The sequence below is a fragment of the Balaenoptera acutorostrata genome, chromosome 7 (genome assembly GCF_949987535.1).
Source record: "Balaenoptera acutorostrata chromosome 7, mBalAcu1.1, whole genome shotgun sequence".
NCBI classification, from domain to species: domain Eukaryota; kingdom Metazoa; phylum Chordata; class Mammalia; order Artiodactyla; family Balaenopteridae; genus Balaenoptera; species Balaenoptera acutorostrata.
The window spans coordinates 15,221,221-15,237,395 of record NC_080070.1 but is presented as its reverse complement, the minus strand read 5'-3'; the positions used below and the strand labels follow the sequence as shown (position 1 = coordinate 15,237,395).

The window sequence follows — 16,175 nt, the reverse complement described above, 5'->3', positions numbered from 1 at the left end:
GTAATGACTTAATCTATTCTGGCACAAGTGGAGGCAGAGGAGCCAGCTACTGCCAGTGTCCTGGAACAACAGCTTTGATGCCATTGTCCAGCCCCTGCCCAGTGTCACTGTGTTAGCATGGCAACTGCAGTGACTGTGCCTGCTGGTGTTTTCACTGGACCAGATCTGGGACAGACTTTTAGGTGAGGTTTCTTGTCTGTGTAGCTCCTAAGCCTAGTGTCTAGCCTTACCAGGAAGTTCTGACAATCACCCAGTATCTTTTTAATAAAAATCCCTTTTCTGCTATAAAACTTTTTTTAAAGTTTAAAAAATAGGCTTTGGAGTTAGATTGCCTGAGGTCAAATACCAGCCTTATCACTGAGCAGTTAGTAAAGTTGGCTAAACCAAGAAACTGCCCTGAGCTTGTTCCCACATTTCTAAGTAGGTAAAATCCGAGTACTACCTCATAGGATTGTGGCGAGGGTCCAGTGGGACATTGCCTGTGAAGTGCCCCAGGACATAGTTTGAACCCTGGCAACCCTAGGTTATGTAAGGTGAACAGAAGTGTTTTGTTTGACAGACAGTATTGTTTTTAACTGATTGCTAACACTTAAAGGGGCATTGCATACAAATTCTGGATTTACAACTTCTCTTGAAAAATCAGAAGCTCTGGCAACACTGGAACCACATTCCTACTTGCAACTAGATTGAGCTGAAAAGTCTAGCTCCTGTGCAGGAGGTAGGAACCCACCTGCCTGACTCACTCTTGTTTACCTGCCTGCTTTCTGCTGTAGGGCTTTGGGTATGTAGCCCTGCACTAGGAATATAAAGATTTTCCAAAGTTATGAAGTTCAGCTAAATTGTCTCTAAGAACTTTTTTAGACTGATTTGGTTTTCTGTTGACACACAGTAATTCTAAAATTTAGTGGAATTTATTCCCAGACAGCCATTTTATTATCTTTAATGTTTCTTTGGGTTGACTGGGTTTAGCTGGGCAGCTCTCTGCTCCACATGACATTGGTTGAGACTGTAGTCATTTGGGGGTGCCACTGGATTGGGACACTCAAGATGGCTCACTGAACATGATAATTCGTGCTGTCAGCTGAGAGGTCAGCTTGGTGTACCTCAGGACTCTTCCTTGGGCCGTGGGGTTTTCACAGCATAGTAGCTAGATAAGAAGCAGATTGTGAAAGTTGCCAGTTTTAAGGCCTGGGGCTCCAGAGAAGTCCCAGAACCTTCTATTTATTAGTTAAATCTGGTCACAAAGCCAGCCTAAGCTGGCTTTCAAGTGTGGGAGGGGTGAGTAGGATGAGTAATAAGCTTCACCTCTTGATGTAAGAAGCATCATATGTATGAAAGGGGAAGATCTTGGGGGGCCATCTTTGGTGACTAGTGGCTACACAGAGCTAACATTTTATAATTATCTATTTACTCTGCTTTAGTGTAAAAATGGAAGAAAAGAGTCTCTCTGCAGTTCAGTAAAAAGGAACTCAGAATTATGTCTTATTGCCCCTTACCATATCAACAGTTATTGAAAACCTACTTCCAATTAATTCTCCCACTTCCTCAGAGCTGGCTTAAATTTGCTACATCTTAGAAAGTTGCATAAACAAATTTCTACTAAGGCGAAAATAGCTGACAGCATTCTTCTTAACCCCCTGCATATTTGCCTTTTAAAAATCAGACACTTGTGAATTACAGGGTGATAAAATGAATATTTTATGAGTATGACAGGGAGAGATCAATTCATTCACATTAAGTCATACTGGTTTATTCTTGAGTTGATTCTGGAAGTGTCAGAATTCCAGCCCACGTGAAAAATTGATCAAAGTTGGCACAGCTAGAGCTGGTGAACCCTGAGAGGGACCTATGAAGAGAGACCCATGAGAATGGGAAGTCCGGAGTCTGAGCAGTTGCATCTTGGCTCGTGAGGAAGATGATGAAGCTGAGACACAGGTGATATAGCTCGTAAAAGGTAAGATTACATAGAAAATCTAGGGGAGCCCACAGGAGGTGAAGAGAATCATTTTAACTTTGCCATACTGACCATAAGGGCCTGGAGAAGTGTCTGACCTAGACTTCCCGAGGAAACTTGAAGCCCAAAAGGTAAATAGGAATATTAATGCAAATGGTTAAGATTTAGGCAAAGGGAATAACACAAGATGTGGAGAGGGGGGCTTGCCTGGTCCTGGAAGATCCCACATGCCGCGGAGCAACTAAGCCCGTGTGCCTCAACTACTGAGCCTGCGCTCTAGAGCCTGCGAGCCACAACTACCGAGCCCGTGTGCCACAACTACTGAGCCTGCACTCTAGAGCTCGTGAGCCACACCTACCGAGCCCGTGTGCCACAACTACTGAGCCTGCACTCTACAGCCCGTGAGCCACAACTACTGGGCCCGTGTGCCATAACTACTGAGGATGCCCTCTAGAGCCCACGAGCCACAACTACTGAAGCCCGCGCGCCTAGAGCCCGTGCTCCGCGACAAAGAGTAGCCCCTGCTCGCCGCACCTAGAGAAAGCCCGCATGCAGCAACAAAGACCCAATGCAGCCGAAAACAAATAAAATTAATTAAATAAATCTATTTTAAAAATGTGGAGAGGAAGACAGAAGTTCAGCTACACTGAGCAGAGGGTGAGAGGAGATGAAGGTTAAGACACAGGCAAGGGTCAATTTAGGTAGGGTCCAGTGGTCTGAAATTTATCTTACGGGCAACGGGGAGCCACTGCGAGATTTTAAGCAAGGCGTTAGTCCGCTGAGACTCAGAAGTGACTTGTCCAATTTATTCAAATAGGAAAAAAACCAGAAAATTAACTCCTAATTGTTTCTAATTAACTAATTCCTAATGAATTAACTAATTCTAATTCCCTGCTGTCCCATGTTTACCACTAACCCGCCAATTCAGAGGGCAAGGCAAACGTTTCTAACTGGCCACTTGCTCTGCGGAAATGGCCTCAGTGTTTCAACCGGAAACAAAATGACCGCCACGCACGCCCCCTAACGGCAGGATGCAGCCAAGCCAAGTCCGGAAAGCCGCAACACCGGAAGGGGCCGGCTGTTTCCGGTGAAAACCCAACGAAGCACAAGCTCATCGGGCGAATCTGGGAGATTCGGCTAGCGTGCCCAGCGCGCTCGGCTCCGCGACGTCGTATGCGCACTTTTGCGCAGGCGCGGGAGCTACCGCGTAGGAAACGCGTACGCAAAACCGTGCGCGTGCCCGATCTCCGTCCGGCGCGTCGGTGCTGCTTCGAGGGTAAAACCTTTGGAGCTGTGAGGCGGATATTTGTTCTCTGAACTACAACTCCCAGCATGCCTCGCACCTCATTAATGGTACCAAGTGTGGTTTCCTAGGATAGGTTAAAGAGACTGAAATGACGATGACGTACCAAGGAGGAAAAAAATTGAATACGTTGTTTGAGCGCCTTCTTCACCGAAGCCCCAGTGGCCTAATGGATAAGGCATTGGCCTCCTAAGCCAGGGATTGTGGGTTCGAGTCCCATCTGGGGTGGTTGCACTTTTGCCTTTAAAATAAACTTTACAATAAAACGTTTTGCCTTTCCCCCTTCTTAAACAATTATAGCTAAAAATGATAACTTAATTTTACTCTTTAACGATGGAAAGTGTATGCGTGGTTTTTCTAGGTGTGGGGCTACAGTTTGCAAGAATCAACATACTCCCATTTCCTTCTTCTGAGCCGTAACCCCATTAAGATTTCTGCTAAGTCAATACGTTGAATTTTGACATCCCCTCTAGAAATAAAATCTCAAAACTTTCTATTTCAAATTGACACCCACTTCCGACATGCCCTGATTTTCTCCAGAGTCAGCAGTCCGTCAGCGAATGGCGTCTGAAATGACGCAGTCAGGAAAGGAACTAGGACCTTCTTTTCCCTTGCCCGGCCTTTCTCCAGGCTCTTCAGTTACACTCGGCTTTCGTTTGCTTTTCTCTTAACACCTTAGGACGCCGCTCGGCGTTCGATTAATAACGCTCCGCAAAGAAGGGAAGTGAGACATTCCACTGTCCTGCAGTCGATAGGGGGAGCCGGCAGTCTGGTTCCGACCGTACCATTAAGCGGCTGAGCAGGGGGTGGTGAGGGAGTAAGAGGGGCGTAGGGCGCCGTCCCGCACCAGGCTCGGACGACGGGAAAATGGCGGCCTTGGGGTCACCGCTGCGCACTTGGCGAGGCCTTCTCCGAGAGTTGCGCTACTTGAACGCGGCCACAGGCCGACCCTATCGCCACACCGCGGCCTATGGGTACCTCGTGAAGGCTTTCCGTGCACATCGGGTACGGAAGCCCGTGTCCGGGGGCTCCAGCGTCCCTTTCGCGGGAAGGGAGGGAGAGTCGGGTCTGGGCAGGGTGGAGCGCGCCTGGCCTTAGCCCTCATTTCTGAGGCTCTGGTTCCCTCCAAACAGATCCAGGCCGTAGTCTAAGGCCTGAGCCCGGGGACTAACCGAGGACCGGCGGGAAGGCAGAGTCGTCCTGGGGTGGAGCCGTCCCTGAGGATTTCATTGGCTGTCTTTGGCCCGTGTGGAGGGGAAAGTGAGAGGGAAGTGAAATGGCGGAAATAGAGAGGGACAAGAAAAAAGATGTCCTTGGTGGAGAGTGTAGGGTCACAGGCCACAGCATCTACCCGACACTCTCCTTTCCGGAGGAGAGCTATTCTGAGAACCAGTTTTTGATGCAGAGAGGAATATTGGGCGCTTTTTGAAGAGCAGGACTACGCCGCTTCAGGGAATGGTGCCTTGCAGGGCTGAACTAGAAACCTCTAATGAGGTGGTACTGTGAGTTACAACATTAACGTGATATGTGACCAGACAACAGTTTTTCTGCCGGTAGTAGATAAATATGTACATATGGGAGGCCATCATCCTTGGAAAATCCCTTTGTGAAATCCGCACTCCTTCTACCCCTTAGGCAAGATCGGATGGAAGATAGTTTCTTTCTTCCAAAGGGGCAACTGAGGCTCGGGGACAGTTGACCTGTACAAGCACATGTATAGGAGCAACTAGGCTCTAGGTTACTTGGTCCCCAAATAAGAGTCTTCCATTTAATTGCTGCCTTTAGAGTTACTGATCTGGCTTGGAAAGAAGTTGCAGCCTTTCTCAGAAATGATAAATTGGAGAGTTAGCTTGGGCTTTAGCAAAGGAAATTTAGCGTCCTTTGGGCAGTGTGGGAAAGGGAAAGGGGAGAACCATCATCCTAACTCTTGATTTTCTGAGCCATGGAAGTTAAAATGCAAAATGTTAGAACTAAACTTCCAACTAATTTTTAAAAGGTCACAATATTAGGGACTGTTAGGAACTTGGTTAAAAACGACGAATAAGAGCCACATGGGTGCTGTCTTTTAAGAAGCTTACGATCCACCTGAGGAGCCATATAACCAAGGACTTAGAATAAACAAGTGCTAAGGGAGTAAATAGACAACAGGGTTCCTGGCATACAGAAGGGGTAGGCTTTCAGGAGGAAGTGCATTAACCAGGGACTTGAAGAATAAATTAGAGTTAGCAAGTAAATGGGGGTTGGGGAAGATGAGGTACAAGTAAAGAAGGTGTACAACTGAAAGCCCAGCGGTGAGAGGAACTGACAGTGGAGAGCTGTTACGGCTTAGGGTGTGGTGGATGAAGTGGAGGAAGATGAGGTAGGTGGTAGGCAGGAGTTTAAACTTCATTGGAAATGTAATGGGAAGTCACTCTTAAGATTTTCAAGGTGACATGATTATAGTTGTACCTAATGGAGGCAACATGATTGCCCTTGAGAGGGCCTTGGTAATGGCTCTGAAGTTCCTTGGAAATCACCTGAAATTCATGCTAAAAATTCCAGAAACACCACTCTGTGGAATGCATATGAGGATATGGGAAAGGGTTCTATTTCCTGCTGGCTCAGAGCTAACTCAATAATCATCTATGCTCATTTTCTCTCTCCTCTCCCTAGGCTGAAGGGATTCAGTTAGCTGAATCTCCCCTTTCTCCATTGGGAAAATACAATTTTCTGTTTCATTAGATCTCTCGGTCTCTTGTGGTTCATTTACTATGTTACATTGCTGATGCTTTTCTCCTGACTCCTCATGATTCAGGCTTAGCTGAATCAAGATCAGTTATGTTCTTCCCTATACTAACATAGAATTCCTGTTTCAAATTCTATCAATTTAGACTTATATAATAGAAGTGAATGTTACCCTTTGTTGATGCTTGACATTAGTGTTGGTCACTCATAAATTTTTAATTATAAAAAGTTAAATTGATTAAAGCAGATGAATTTTATTTTTGAGCAGCTTATAGGTGCCATTTTCATATATGTGATCTGCAAATCTTAAAGCACACATTCTAGTTTTCAGATTCCAAACCTAGATATTCAAGTAAAGAAAGGTCAGAGAGAGACATACGTAGGCAGTGGTGCCCAGAGATTAATCCACACTTGAACAGGGCTCCTTAAGTCATTTGAGGCTACACACATCTTTGTCTTACCTTTCCTGCCCCTTTCTCACGGCCTCAGAACATAAAACTAGTCAAGTAAAGTCTGTGTACTAATTTAATCTGGAAGTTAATTATGATGAAGAAAAAACAAGGTTTATAGTCACTTTGGAATGGATATGGAATTTCCAGCTTCTAAAGGTCATCAGAATACAGATTTTTCAGATGAATAAGTAAATTGTGAGAGCGAGTATAATTAAGTAGTATGAACATATGCATATTACTTTTATTTATAAAACCTTCATTTTGTTACTGGTGAGGACAAAGCTATTTTTCAGAAAAATAAGTTTTTAATTTTCATTGAAATGAAAGGCATATGCCATATTAACCAAAGTCCACAGTCACATAAAATAAAGCAGCCCTTCATTTGTTTGAAGGGGAGAAAGTTCTGTATTTTATTCCTTAGGTGACATTAATGATCAGTGACCTGACTGTATTCCCCATCTCTGCCATTAACCAACCATAGAGCCTCTCTGGGCTTTAGTTCCCTCATTCGTTAAATGAGGGTGTTGAACCAAGAGATAAACTTTCTTCCGGTATTAAAATTTGAGGACAGGATGAAATGCTTCAGTGAAACTCCTTGTAAAAGTCCTCTTTGATTATCAGGTGCCAGCTTTCCTAATCATCAGCAGTTACAGTGTGCCTCTATCTATGTACAGAGTGCCTTTATATATGTTATTAAGTATGCATAAACACGTTTGTAGGTCCTCTGCAATTTACTTTTATTCTAGAGAATGCTTGTTTAATCAGTCTTTCTCTGTGGACCTGTGTCTGCAGCTGGGCTGTTAATAGAGTATCTGACCTTGCTACTTCTCCAGGTCACCAGTGAGAAGCTGTGCAGAGCCCGGCATGAGCTTCATTTCCAAGCTGCCACCTATCTCTGCCTTCTGCGCAGCACCCGAGAACATGTGGCCCTCCACCAGGAATTTCATGGCAAGGGTGAGCGCTCAGTGGAGGAGTCGGCTGGCTTAGTGGGTCTCAAGTTGCCCCAGCAGCCTGGAGGGAAGGGCTGGGAGCCATGAAAATGGAGAGATTCCTTGGATGCTGCCTTCATACAGGAATTTAATCGTTTCTATCAATATGTATTTATCATTAAATTTTTTTTAAAGTTTAGGGGTTTTCTCTGAAATTTTGTTGACTGAATTGCTCTGAAATTTTGTTGACTGAGGTTTTCTTAGGGAGGTTTCATCTTTACTCTCAGTGAATTTTCTGAAGTTCTTACACTAGGCTGATTGATGTTCTTGATTTACTTTTAAAACTCTTTATTTTTTATTTTTTAATTTAAAAAGTAATACAGGGCTTCCCTGGTGGCGCAGTGGTTAAGAATCCACCTGCTAATGCAGGGGACACGGGTTCGAGCCCTGGTCCGGGAAGATCCCACATAAAAATTAAATAAATAAATATATAAACTTAAAAAAAAAAAAAGTAATACAGCCTATTAAGGAATTAAAATGGCATAGACATATAAAATAAAGCCCTCTTACCTTTTCCCTTGTCCCTCTCTCCACTCTCCCAACCCCATTACCAGGTGGTAACGATTACTAACAGTTTGGTGTGCATCTTTCTAGATGTTTCCTATACATAAACAAACAATTATACATATATACCTTTTATCTAAAAGTACACAAATATGATGTTAAGGTCCTGGTAGGAAACAGATGGCACACTCATACAGGGTTACTGAGGAGAGTTAATGAAGGGATATTTATGAAGATATGGGTTGAATTAAGGTCAACAAGACAGTGGGGAGCTGTCATCTCCCTAGGCCTGACGGAGTTGACCCTTAGGTATAAGAACATGGCCACCACTCATCTACCGGCTGCAGGAAGACCAGGGAGAGGGCAATGGAATGAGCACACTGACCGCTCCGCCTCTGCCTTCTACCCTCCGTGTCAAATTGCTCTTCCTCCTGAATTCTGTCTCAGGGTGAAGGGCTCCGTAATGCACTTGGCTGACCAAGTCAAGAACTTGGGCTTCATTCTGTGTTTCTCTTTCTCCTCACTCTCCATATCCAGTCAGTAAGTTCTGCTTCTGCAAGAACTGTTAGCATCACCGTCTCTGTCCTAGTTCAAGCGCTGGAAATCTTTTGGCTGAACTATTAAACTAGACTCTTAAATGGTCCCCTTGCCTCTAAAGTCCTGAATTCCACAAGTAAAGATTCTCTGTGAACTACCAATAGTTCTTTATGTGTGCCCCCTTTGTGGTATATGTCAGTTTCTTCTGGTATTACAATTGTAGACATGTAATCTCTTTTTCCCTGGACTCTCAGCTCCTTTAGAGTAAGGATGATGTCTCATTCATTTCTGTAGCCTATAAAGTGTCTTCCACAGTGACTTACATAGAGAATTATTCAGTGTTTTGAATGCAAGGCTCAGTTCTGCTCACTAGGAGAACAATCTGAACAGAATACTCCAAGCACTTCAAAACATTATCTCTTTCTTCTAAGAGATTAACGTTAAAATAATAGTATTAAGAGGTCAAAACAAGCATTTGTTCAATTGAACAGATCAAAAAAAATGTTTAACATACTATTTCCCCCTGTGTTATTTCATGGACATGGGTATATTATTATCTGAAGATGTTTTACTTTGCTAAGATGAAGAAAGCAAAAGGATTAGGATAGATTGATGTTTTGATTCCTTTAGTTAAAATATTGTGTATATAACAAATAACTTTTTTTTTCTGGCCGAGCCGAGCAGCTTGCGGGATCTTAGTTCCCCGAATAGGGATTGAACCCGGGCCACAGCAGTGAAAGCGCCGAGTCCTAGCCGCTGGACCGCCAGGGAATTCCCATAACATTTTTAAAGAAAGAGATTTGAGGCAGAATTGCCTAAAAGGGTAGGAAATACTTATGGGCTTGAAGTCATATAGACCTAGGCTTTAATCCCATCTTCATAATTTACCAGCTGTGTGATCTTGGGTGGGTTAGTTGCCCTGAGCTTGTTCCCTCTTTTGTAGAATGAGAATGCCAACAAGGTGGTTGTAATAAGTGAGAATAATGTTTACATAAAACATTTGCACAGTACATAAGTGCCTGACAAAAAAGAAAAACTTGTTTTCATCTTAAACCACCGCACCCTTATTCTTTCATCATGAACCCTTCCTCTAAGCCCTATTGCCACCCGTCTTCTGAAATACAGACAACTTATTTCCCATGGTTTAAATGATTTGCTCAGGCCATTTCTGTCCTTATATAATCAACCTGGACCTCCTATCAATGGTCTTACCATCCAGAATTAGGTGAACTCAATGTTAGAAATAGACGGAATTGACTCTGGGATATGAACTGTATTAGTGATAAACTTTCTATACAGGGAATGTCCTAAAACTAGGGACTCCTGAGGTTTTGGCACTGTGTTAACTCACTGTAGTTTTTGATGTGGTACATGCTTTATCACATTCCTTTGCTGTCTCTTCTGACTGTCCTTTAACTTCAGTTGCTTCCTCTCACCGAATTCTATTAGTATTTAAATATGCTCAAGGCGCTTCCATCTAAAAACAACTATAGTTGACCCTTGAGCAATTTGGGGGATTAGGGACACCAATCCTCCACAGAGTCAAAACTCTGAGTTTAATTTATAGTCTGCCCTCCACGGTTCTGCATCTGCAGATTCAACCAACTGCAGGTCGGGTAGTACTTTGGTATTTATTATTGAAAAAAATCCACGTATAAGTGGACCAGCACGTTCAAACACATGTTGTTCAAGGGTCAGTTGTACTCAGCTTTAACTCAAATATCTTTTCAGCTCCTATCTTCTAACTCATTCCTCTTCGCAAACAAATTGAATATATTCAATGAATTGAATGAATTTATTCAGTGAATTGAGTGAATTTTCATTTTATACATTTTTTTTTTAAAGTCTTTATTGAATTTGTTACAGTACTGCTTCTGTTTTATATTTTGGTTTTTTGGCCGCGAGGCATGTGCGATCTTAACTCCCCGACCAGGGATAGAACCCGCACCCTCTGCATTGGAAGGCAAAGTCTTTTTTTTTTAATGTTTATTTATTTATTTATTTATTTTCTTATTGGTCATCCTGGAAGGCAAAGTCTTAACCACTGGACCGCCAGGGAAGTCCCCACATTTTTTAAACTTATAAAATAAGTTATATTGAGGTATAATGTACATATAATAAATATACAGGTCAATGAATAATGACAAATGAATGCATCTGTGTAATAACCACACCAATAAAGCTATAGAACATTTTCATTGCCCCCCAAAAGTTCCCTTGTGCCCATTTGCAGACAACGCCCCTTCCCCACACCTGGTCCCAGGCAACCATTGACCTGCCTGCTGTAACCATAGATTAGTTTGGCCTGTTCAAGTATTTCATCCAAATGCAGTCATATAGTATTTACTCTTTTGAGTTGGCTTCTTTTGCTCAGCATACAGATTTTGAGGTTAATAATCCATGTTGTCTCATGTACCCATTTTCTGCATTTTTCATGACCATTCATTCTTAATCCACTGCAGTCTGGTTTTTCACCCTCTACTAGAACTGCCTTGCAAATTTACAAATGACCTTCATGCCACTAAACCCAATGGATCATTCCTTATCTTGCTGACCCCTAGGGAGTATTTGTCACTGTTAACCTTTCCTTCCTTTTCTCTTGGCTTTCATGATACATTTTCTGCTTTCTTCTCTCACTCTAGCCATTTGTCCTCAGTTTCCTCTTCTGTGTATCGCTTATATGTTGGTGTTCCTCACGTTCAGACCTAGGTCCTTATCTCACACTCTACATGCTTTCCCTGGGTGATCACCTCCATTCCAAGGCTTTAATTATCATCAACAGGCTAACTCCAGTCCAGGCTCCCCTGCCAAGCTATAGACCCGTGCGTCCAGCGGCCAGACAACACCGCTTAGGTGACTCAAAGGCATCTCAAATTCAGTGCATCTAAAATGGAAACTCCTCATTCCCCCATAAAATCCCTGGTGTTCCCTGTTAGTTCATTGACATTCTCAGCCACTTAAGTCGGAAATCTGAGTTATTCGAGACTGCTTCCTCTCCTTCACATCCTCAGCTAAATAATCGTTAAATTAGATTTTACCTCCTAAGAGTCTTGACTCGCTATTGCTAGTACCCTAGCGCAGACCTCTTATCTCCTGCATCTCTTCTCTGAACCACTGCCCTCCCTAATTGGTCTCGTTAAATCCAAATTGCGCTCTTCAATCAATCCATATTCCACTGTGTACAGATCTGATCTTGTCTCTCTCCAGCTTACAACTCTTCAAGTTAAACTTTAACAAGGGCCTGCAGGATCTGGCCCTTGCCAAATCTCTTGAGCCACATCTCTACTCCCCATATGTTTGACAGTCTAGCCATACCGAAATTTGGTTCTAGGAGCCATGGCTTTCTTTCAACATTCTGCTGCGTGTGGCTTGTGGGATGTTAGTTCCCCGACCAGGGCTCAAACCCACGCCCCCTGCAGTGGAAGTATGGAGTCCTAACCACTGGACCACAAGGGAAGTCCCCCAGAATTTGAATTTTTTAATCTACATTTAAATTAACAGGAACCATGTTTATAAAATTTGATGTTAGGTATGTACTCATGCCCCAAGGATAATTGCAGTATTAAATTTTACTATATAGCCTTTATTTATTTACTATATTAGTTTATAAATTACAGTAAAATGCAGAGTTTTCTGCTCTGGATGGCTAGCAAAATGTATGCTACTTGTACCTATTCTAATTTTTAATTACCTAGTTTCTAGCATGTATAGATTAAGAGTATATACTGTTCTTGTAAGTTCCTGTTTCCTTATGAGACCTTATTCCTGAAGGAATGGATATCATTGCTAGAATGTACACAAAGACATATTCACAGAGGTTTTTGTCTTTTTCAGATAAGAGTAAATTTTAAAAATTAAAAAAAGTTTACAAACAAAGAGAACGAACTTCTGTTAATGATAGTCTAGGTAATTTGGATTAACCCTTCTGTTGAAGACAGCTAAAAAACATGGATGAAATTTTTTTTTTAATTCTTAAAATCATTAAAGAGCTATTAAGATAAGTAGGGAAATACTAGACCAAATCTTAGAAGACAAGAACCAAGAAAAGTAAGTGCAGCACACAAAGGCACATTTTTGGCTTCAGGGCATTTGCCAATTTAGTAGCAATAGCTTCAGTATTGAAACTGACCTGTATTTTTGGTGGGATTATACGGCTAGGGAGGCAAAAGGCAAAGTCTAGGGCCCACCAAGGTGGGCACTCTAATAAACTCACACTCACTTTAAACTAGGACCCTGGAGTTCACCCTCAAGTGTGAACTGGAAATAAAAAAAGCCCTTGCCAGGCTTTCAGACCGTATTTTTGCCATTTTGGTGTCAAGAGAAATTAAAGCATTGAATTTGTATCATGGTGATCCTTGACAAGTACTTCAAGTTACTATCAGAGAAAAATAAAAATCCCCTCTGGAGAAAGATAGCATTATATCCTACTTAGGGCTTATATTATTCCTACACAGAGTTTTTCAAATACATGTTCAGCACACAAAGATAACCAGACACAGAAGAAAACAAGACCCCATAAGTGAAAACCAGGAAATACAACAGACAACAGAAACAGAAACAGAAAACATCAGATATTATAATTAGCAAACTCAGATTACAAAACAATTATGATCACTAGGGTCAAAGAACAGCCACCCTTGGGAATTTCATCAAGGAACCAGAAACTATAAAAAATGACTTAGATTTGAAAAACCAAATAAAAATTCTAGAACTGAAAAACTAAAGAATTTAATGGATGGGTTTAACAGCGGACTAGATACAGTAGAAGGGAGATTAGTGTGAACTATAAAATTTGTCAGAAAAAAAGCATCAAGAAGGTAGCTTGCCAAGACAAGGTGGAAAATGCGAAGAGAGTAAAGAGACATAGAGGAAACAGTGAAAACTTTATTTGGAGGTCCAGAAGTTGATGAATGACAGTATTTGAGAATAGCTAAAAATTTCCTGGAATTGATAGATGTCAGTTCACAGATTCTAAAAGCTCAATGAATCTCAAGCAGAATAAATAAAAATAAATCCACACCCAGATACATCATAGTAAGTTGCAGAAAACCACAGGCAAAAAGAACAAAATTTGAAAGCAGCCAGCTCTCTTCAAAGGAGTGACAGACTGAGAACTGACTTCCCGGGAGCAACGAAGTCTGCAGAACAATAGAATCTACGTGCTGAAAGAAAATAACTTCCAACCTAGACTACCCATCTAGAATTGAGAAAGGCAAAATAAAGGTCTTTTCAGATCAACAAAAATGGAAGAGTTCCTTACCAGCAGGCCAAACACTAAAGCAAACCCTGAGGCAGGGTAGGCAAACTTCCCTAAAGAGCTAGATAGTAAATATTTTAGTCTTGCAGGCCATAGGGTATGGTATCTGTCACAACCACTCAACTTTGCTGTTGTAGCGCAAAAAAACCATAGACAATAACAAATCAGTAAGCCTGGTGGTATTCCAATGAAACTTCACAAAAATTGGCAATGGGCTGGATTTGATGGGTGAATTGTATATTGCTGACTCCTGTCCTAAAGTTTAAACATCAGACAAAAGGGAAATGACCCCAGATGCAGAGATTCCAGAAGGAAAGCAAAGCAAAGTGGTAAATAAACAAACATCGATGATATGAAACTTGGTTTTAAAAAACATAAAGAACTGGGAATTCCCTGGCCGTCCAATGGTTAGGACTCTGCACTTTAACTGCCGTGGGCCTGGGTTCCATCCCTGGTTGGGGAACTAAGATCCCACAAGCTGCGGGGTGCAGCCAAAAAAAAAAAACTGTAAAGAACTAAAACATATGCTTAACAAGAGCATGTATCTTGGGAAGAGGTTAAATGGAGTTAGTTTTCTAGGTTCTCTCTGGGGGAAGTGTAAAGACTTTGATACATTAAAAACGCCCCTTATAACTTCTAGGGTAACTGCTAAAAGAATAAAAACAGACTAAAATTTTCAGACTACTAGAAGGGGAAAAAATGGAATGATTAAAAGGCAGGCAAGAAAGGAGAGAAAATTAAACATAAAACAGGTGAGACAAATAGACAAAATAAGAGCTTTAAACTCAAGCACATGTGTAATTACATGAATATGAATGATTAAATGCTTCAATTAAAAGACAGTGAATATCAGACTATTGAAAAAAAACATGTTTTTTAAAAATAAGAGATACATCTAAAATGTAAGCAACCAGAAAGGTAGAAAGTAAGAGAGGGATAAGAACTAAAATCTCTTCACTGACACATAACATTTCAACATTTTAGTGTATTTTCCTCCTAAGGGTATTGTATATATAATAGTGCATTCCTCTCAGACATATTAATTTGTAAATTTTTCTTTTATTGTAAATAGTTTTCAAAGGATGATATTCCAAGTGTTGGAGTTGTTTGAATTTTCAGTTCTCTGAATAACTGGTGGGAAACTATCTGGTCAGTTACTAAACACTAGGATGAGTCTAAGATTTTTGTTGGCCCAGTATGCATTTAAAGGGATCCTGGGGGAATTCCCTGGTGGTCCAGTGGTTAGGACTCGGTGCCTTCACTGGCAGGGCACAGGTGCCATCCCTGGCCAGGGAACTAAGATCCCTCAAGCAGCGCAGTGCGGCCAAAAAGAAAAAAAGGATCTTGGGACTATGATTGTTATTTCATGTAAATTTTTTACTGATCTTGATATTAAATTATAAGTTCCAAGACAATGTATATAAAATCTTAATGAAACAAAAAATTTTACCATTATTTCCTTGCAAAGTACCTATGTCTCATCTTAAGGAATTAATATTTTACAAAAAAAAAGTTAAAACCTCAGGGCAAGGCTCTGGGCTAGGATTTTCTGCTAGCTCATTTAGTCCTCACAACAGTGCTATAAGGTATGTATCTTCATTAGACATGAGATTAAGAAATAAATCGCTGAAGGTCCCACAGTTAGTAATCGGTCGACCTACGTCTGGAATGCGGGGTGATGGCAAGCTAAGAACCCACAGGCTTGCTTTTCTGTTGTCAGGTCTGCTGATACACTGAAAAGGCCTTATCCTTCAAATTTAGCTCTCAAGCAGGAAAAAAATTCTCTACAAGATGACCTTTCCTTTGTTAGAATACTGCTTAACTTTTATAGTTTCTAATTTAGACTAACAGCTTCCTGCTATATATATAAGTAACGATGACAAATCCGAATGGGGTAGGTGGCCTGTTTCGTAGTGCAGTAATTTCAGGCGTTATTTCCTGAACCTGATTTATTCCAGTTGGGGGTGCTTAAAGCCTCCCTGCATAGATTAAGGAAGATGACCCAGCTGTCAGGTCTCCAGGGCTCCTTCTGTAGAGGGTCGGGCAGCAGTGAGAAAGGAGTCGAGTCTACACGATTTTCAGGTGGGCCCTTGAAAACGAGTTAAACGGTCAATGAATATTCGTCAGGAATACGCCCGTATTAGCTCCTAAGGCTGCTAACCTCCGTCGAAACGACGGGTATGGTCTCTACTTACTTTCGACTCGGGCTAACCCTCTGGCACACTGGCTAACTTGGGGCTGGTTCGCCAGCACAGCGCGCAACGCTGCCCTAGCGGACCTGCAGCCTGGAGCGTGAGGTTTCGCGCCCGGGGCGGATCCGGCTCGAGGGTCCGTTGAGGCACCAGAGTCTCGCGAGATCTGGAGGGCTGGGGCGGGAGAGGCCCGCGTGCACGCGCCCGAGAGCCGTTAGGGTGGAACCCCTCCCGCACGGGGCGGGCGGAGCAAATACAGTTGG

At 42.2% G+C, this 16,175-nt stretch overlaps 1 protein-coding gene and 1 non-coding gene across 2 annotated transcripts; both read left to right on the top strand.

Moving 5' to 3' along the window:
* The first annotated feature begins 3,412 nt into the window (after positions 1-3,412).
* Positions 3,413-3,485, top strand: TRNAR-CCU (transfer RNA arginine (anticodon CCU)). The gene has a single exon. It is a non-coding gene; the product is annotated as a tRNA-Arg (tRNA).
* A 573-nt stretch (positions 3,486-4,058) lies between these two features.
* Positions 4,059-7,561, top strand: FMC1 (formation of mitochondrial complex V assembly factor 1 homolog). The gene is made up of 2 exons (XM_007177073.2): positions 4,059-4,262; positions 7,267-7,561. The coding sequence occupies exons 1-2, from the start codon at positions 4,125-4,127 to the stop codon at positions 7,468-7,470; spliced, it is 342 nt and encodes a 113-aa protein (XP_007177135.1). The 5' UTR covers positions 4,059-4,124; the 3' UTR covers positions 7,471-7,561.
* Positions 7,562-16,175: the final 8,614 nt, after the last annotated feature.

Coding starts and splice junctions, on each gene's coding strand:
- FMC1 (XM_007177073.2), top strand. CDS start 4,125: ATGGCGGCCTTGGGGTCACCGCTGCGCACTTGGCGAGGCCTTCTCCGA. Junction 4,263..7,266: donor AGGCTTTCCGTGCACATCGG/GTACGGAAGCCC, acceptor CTACTTCTCCAG/GTCACCAGTGAGAAGCTGTG.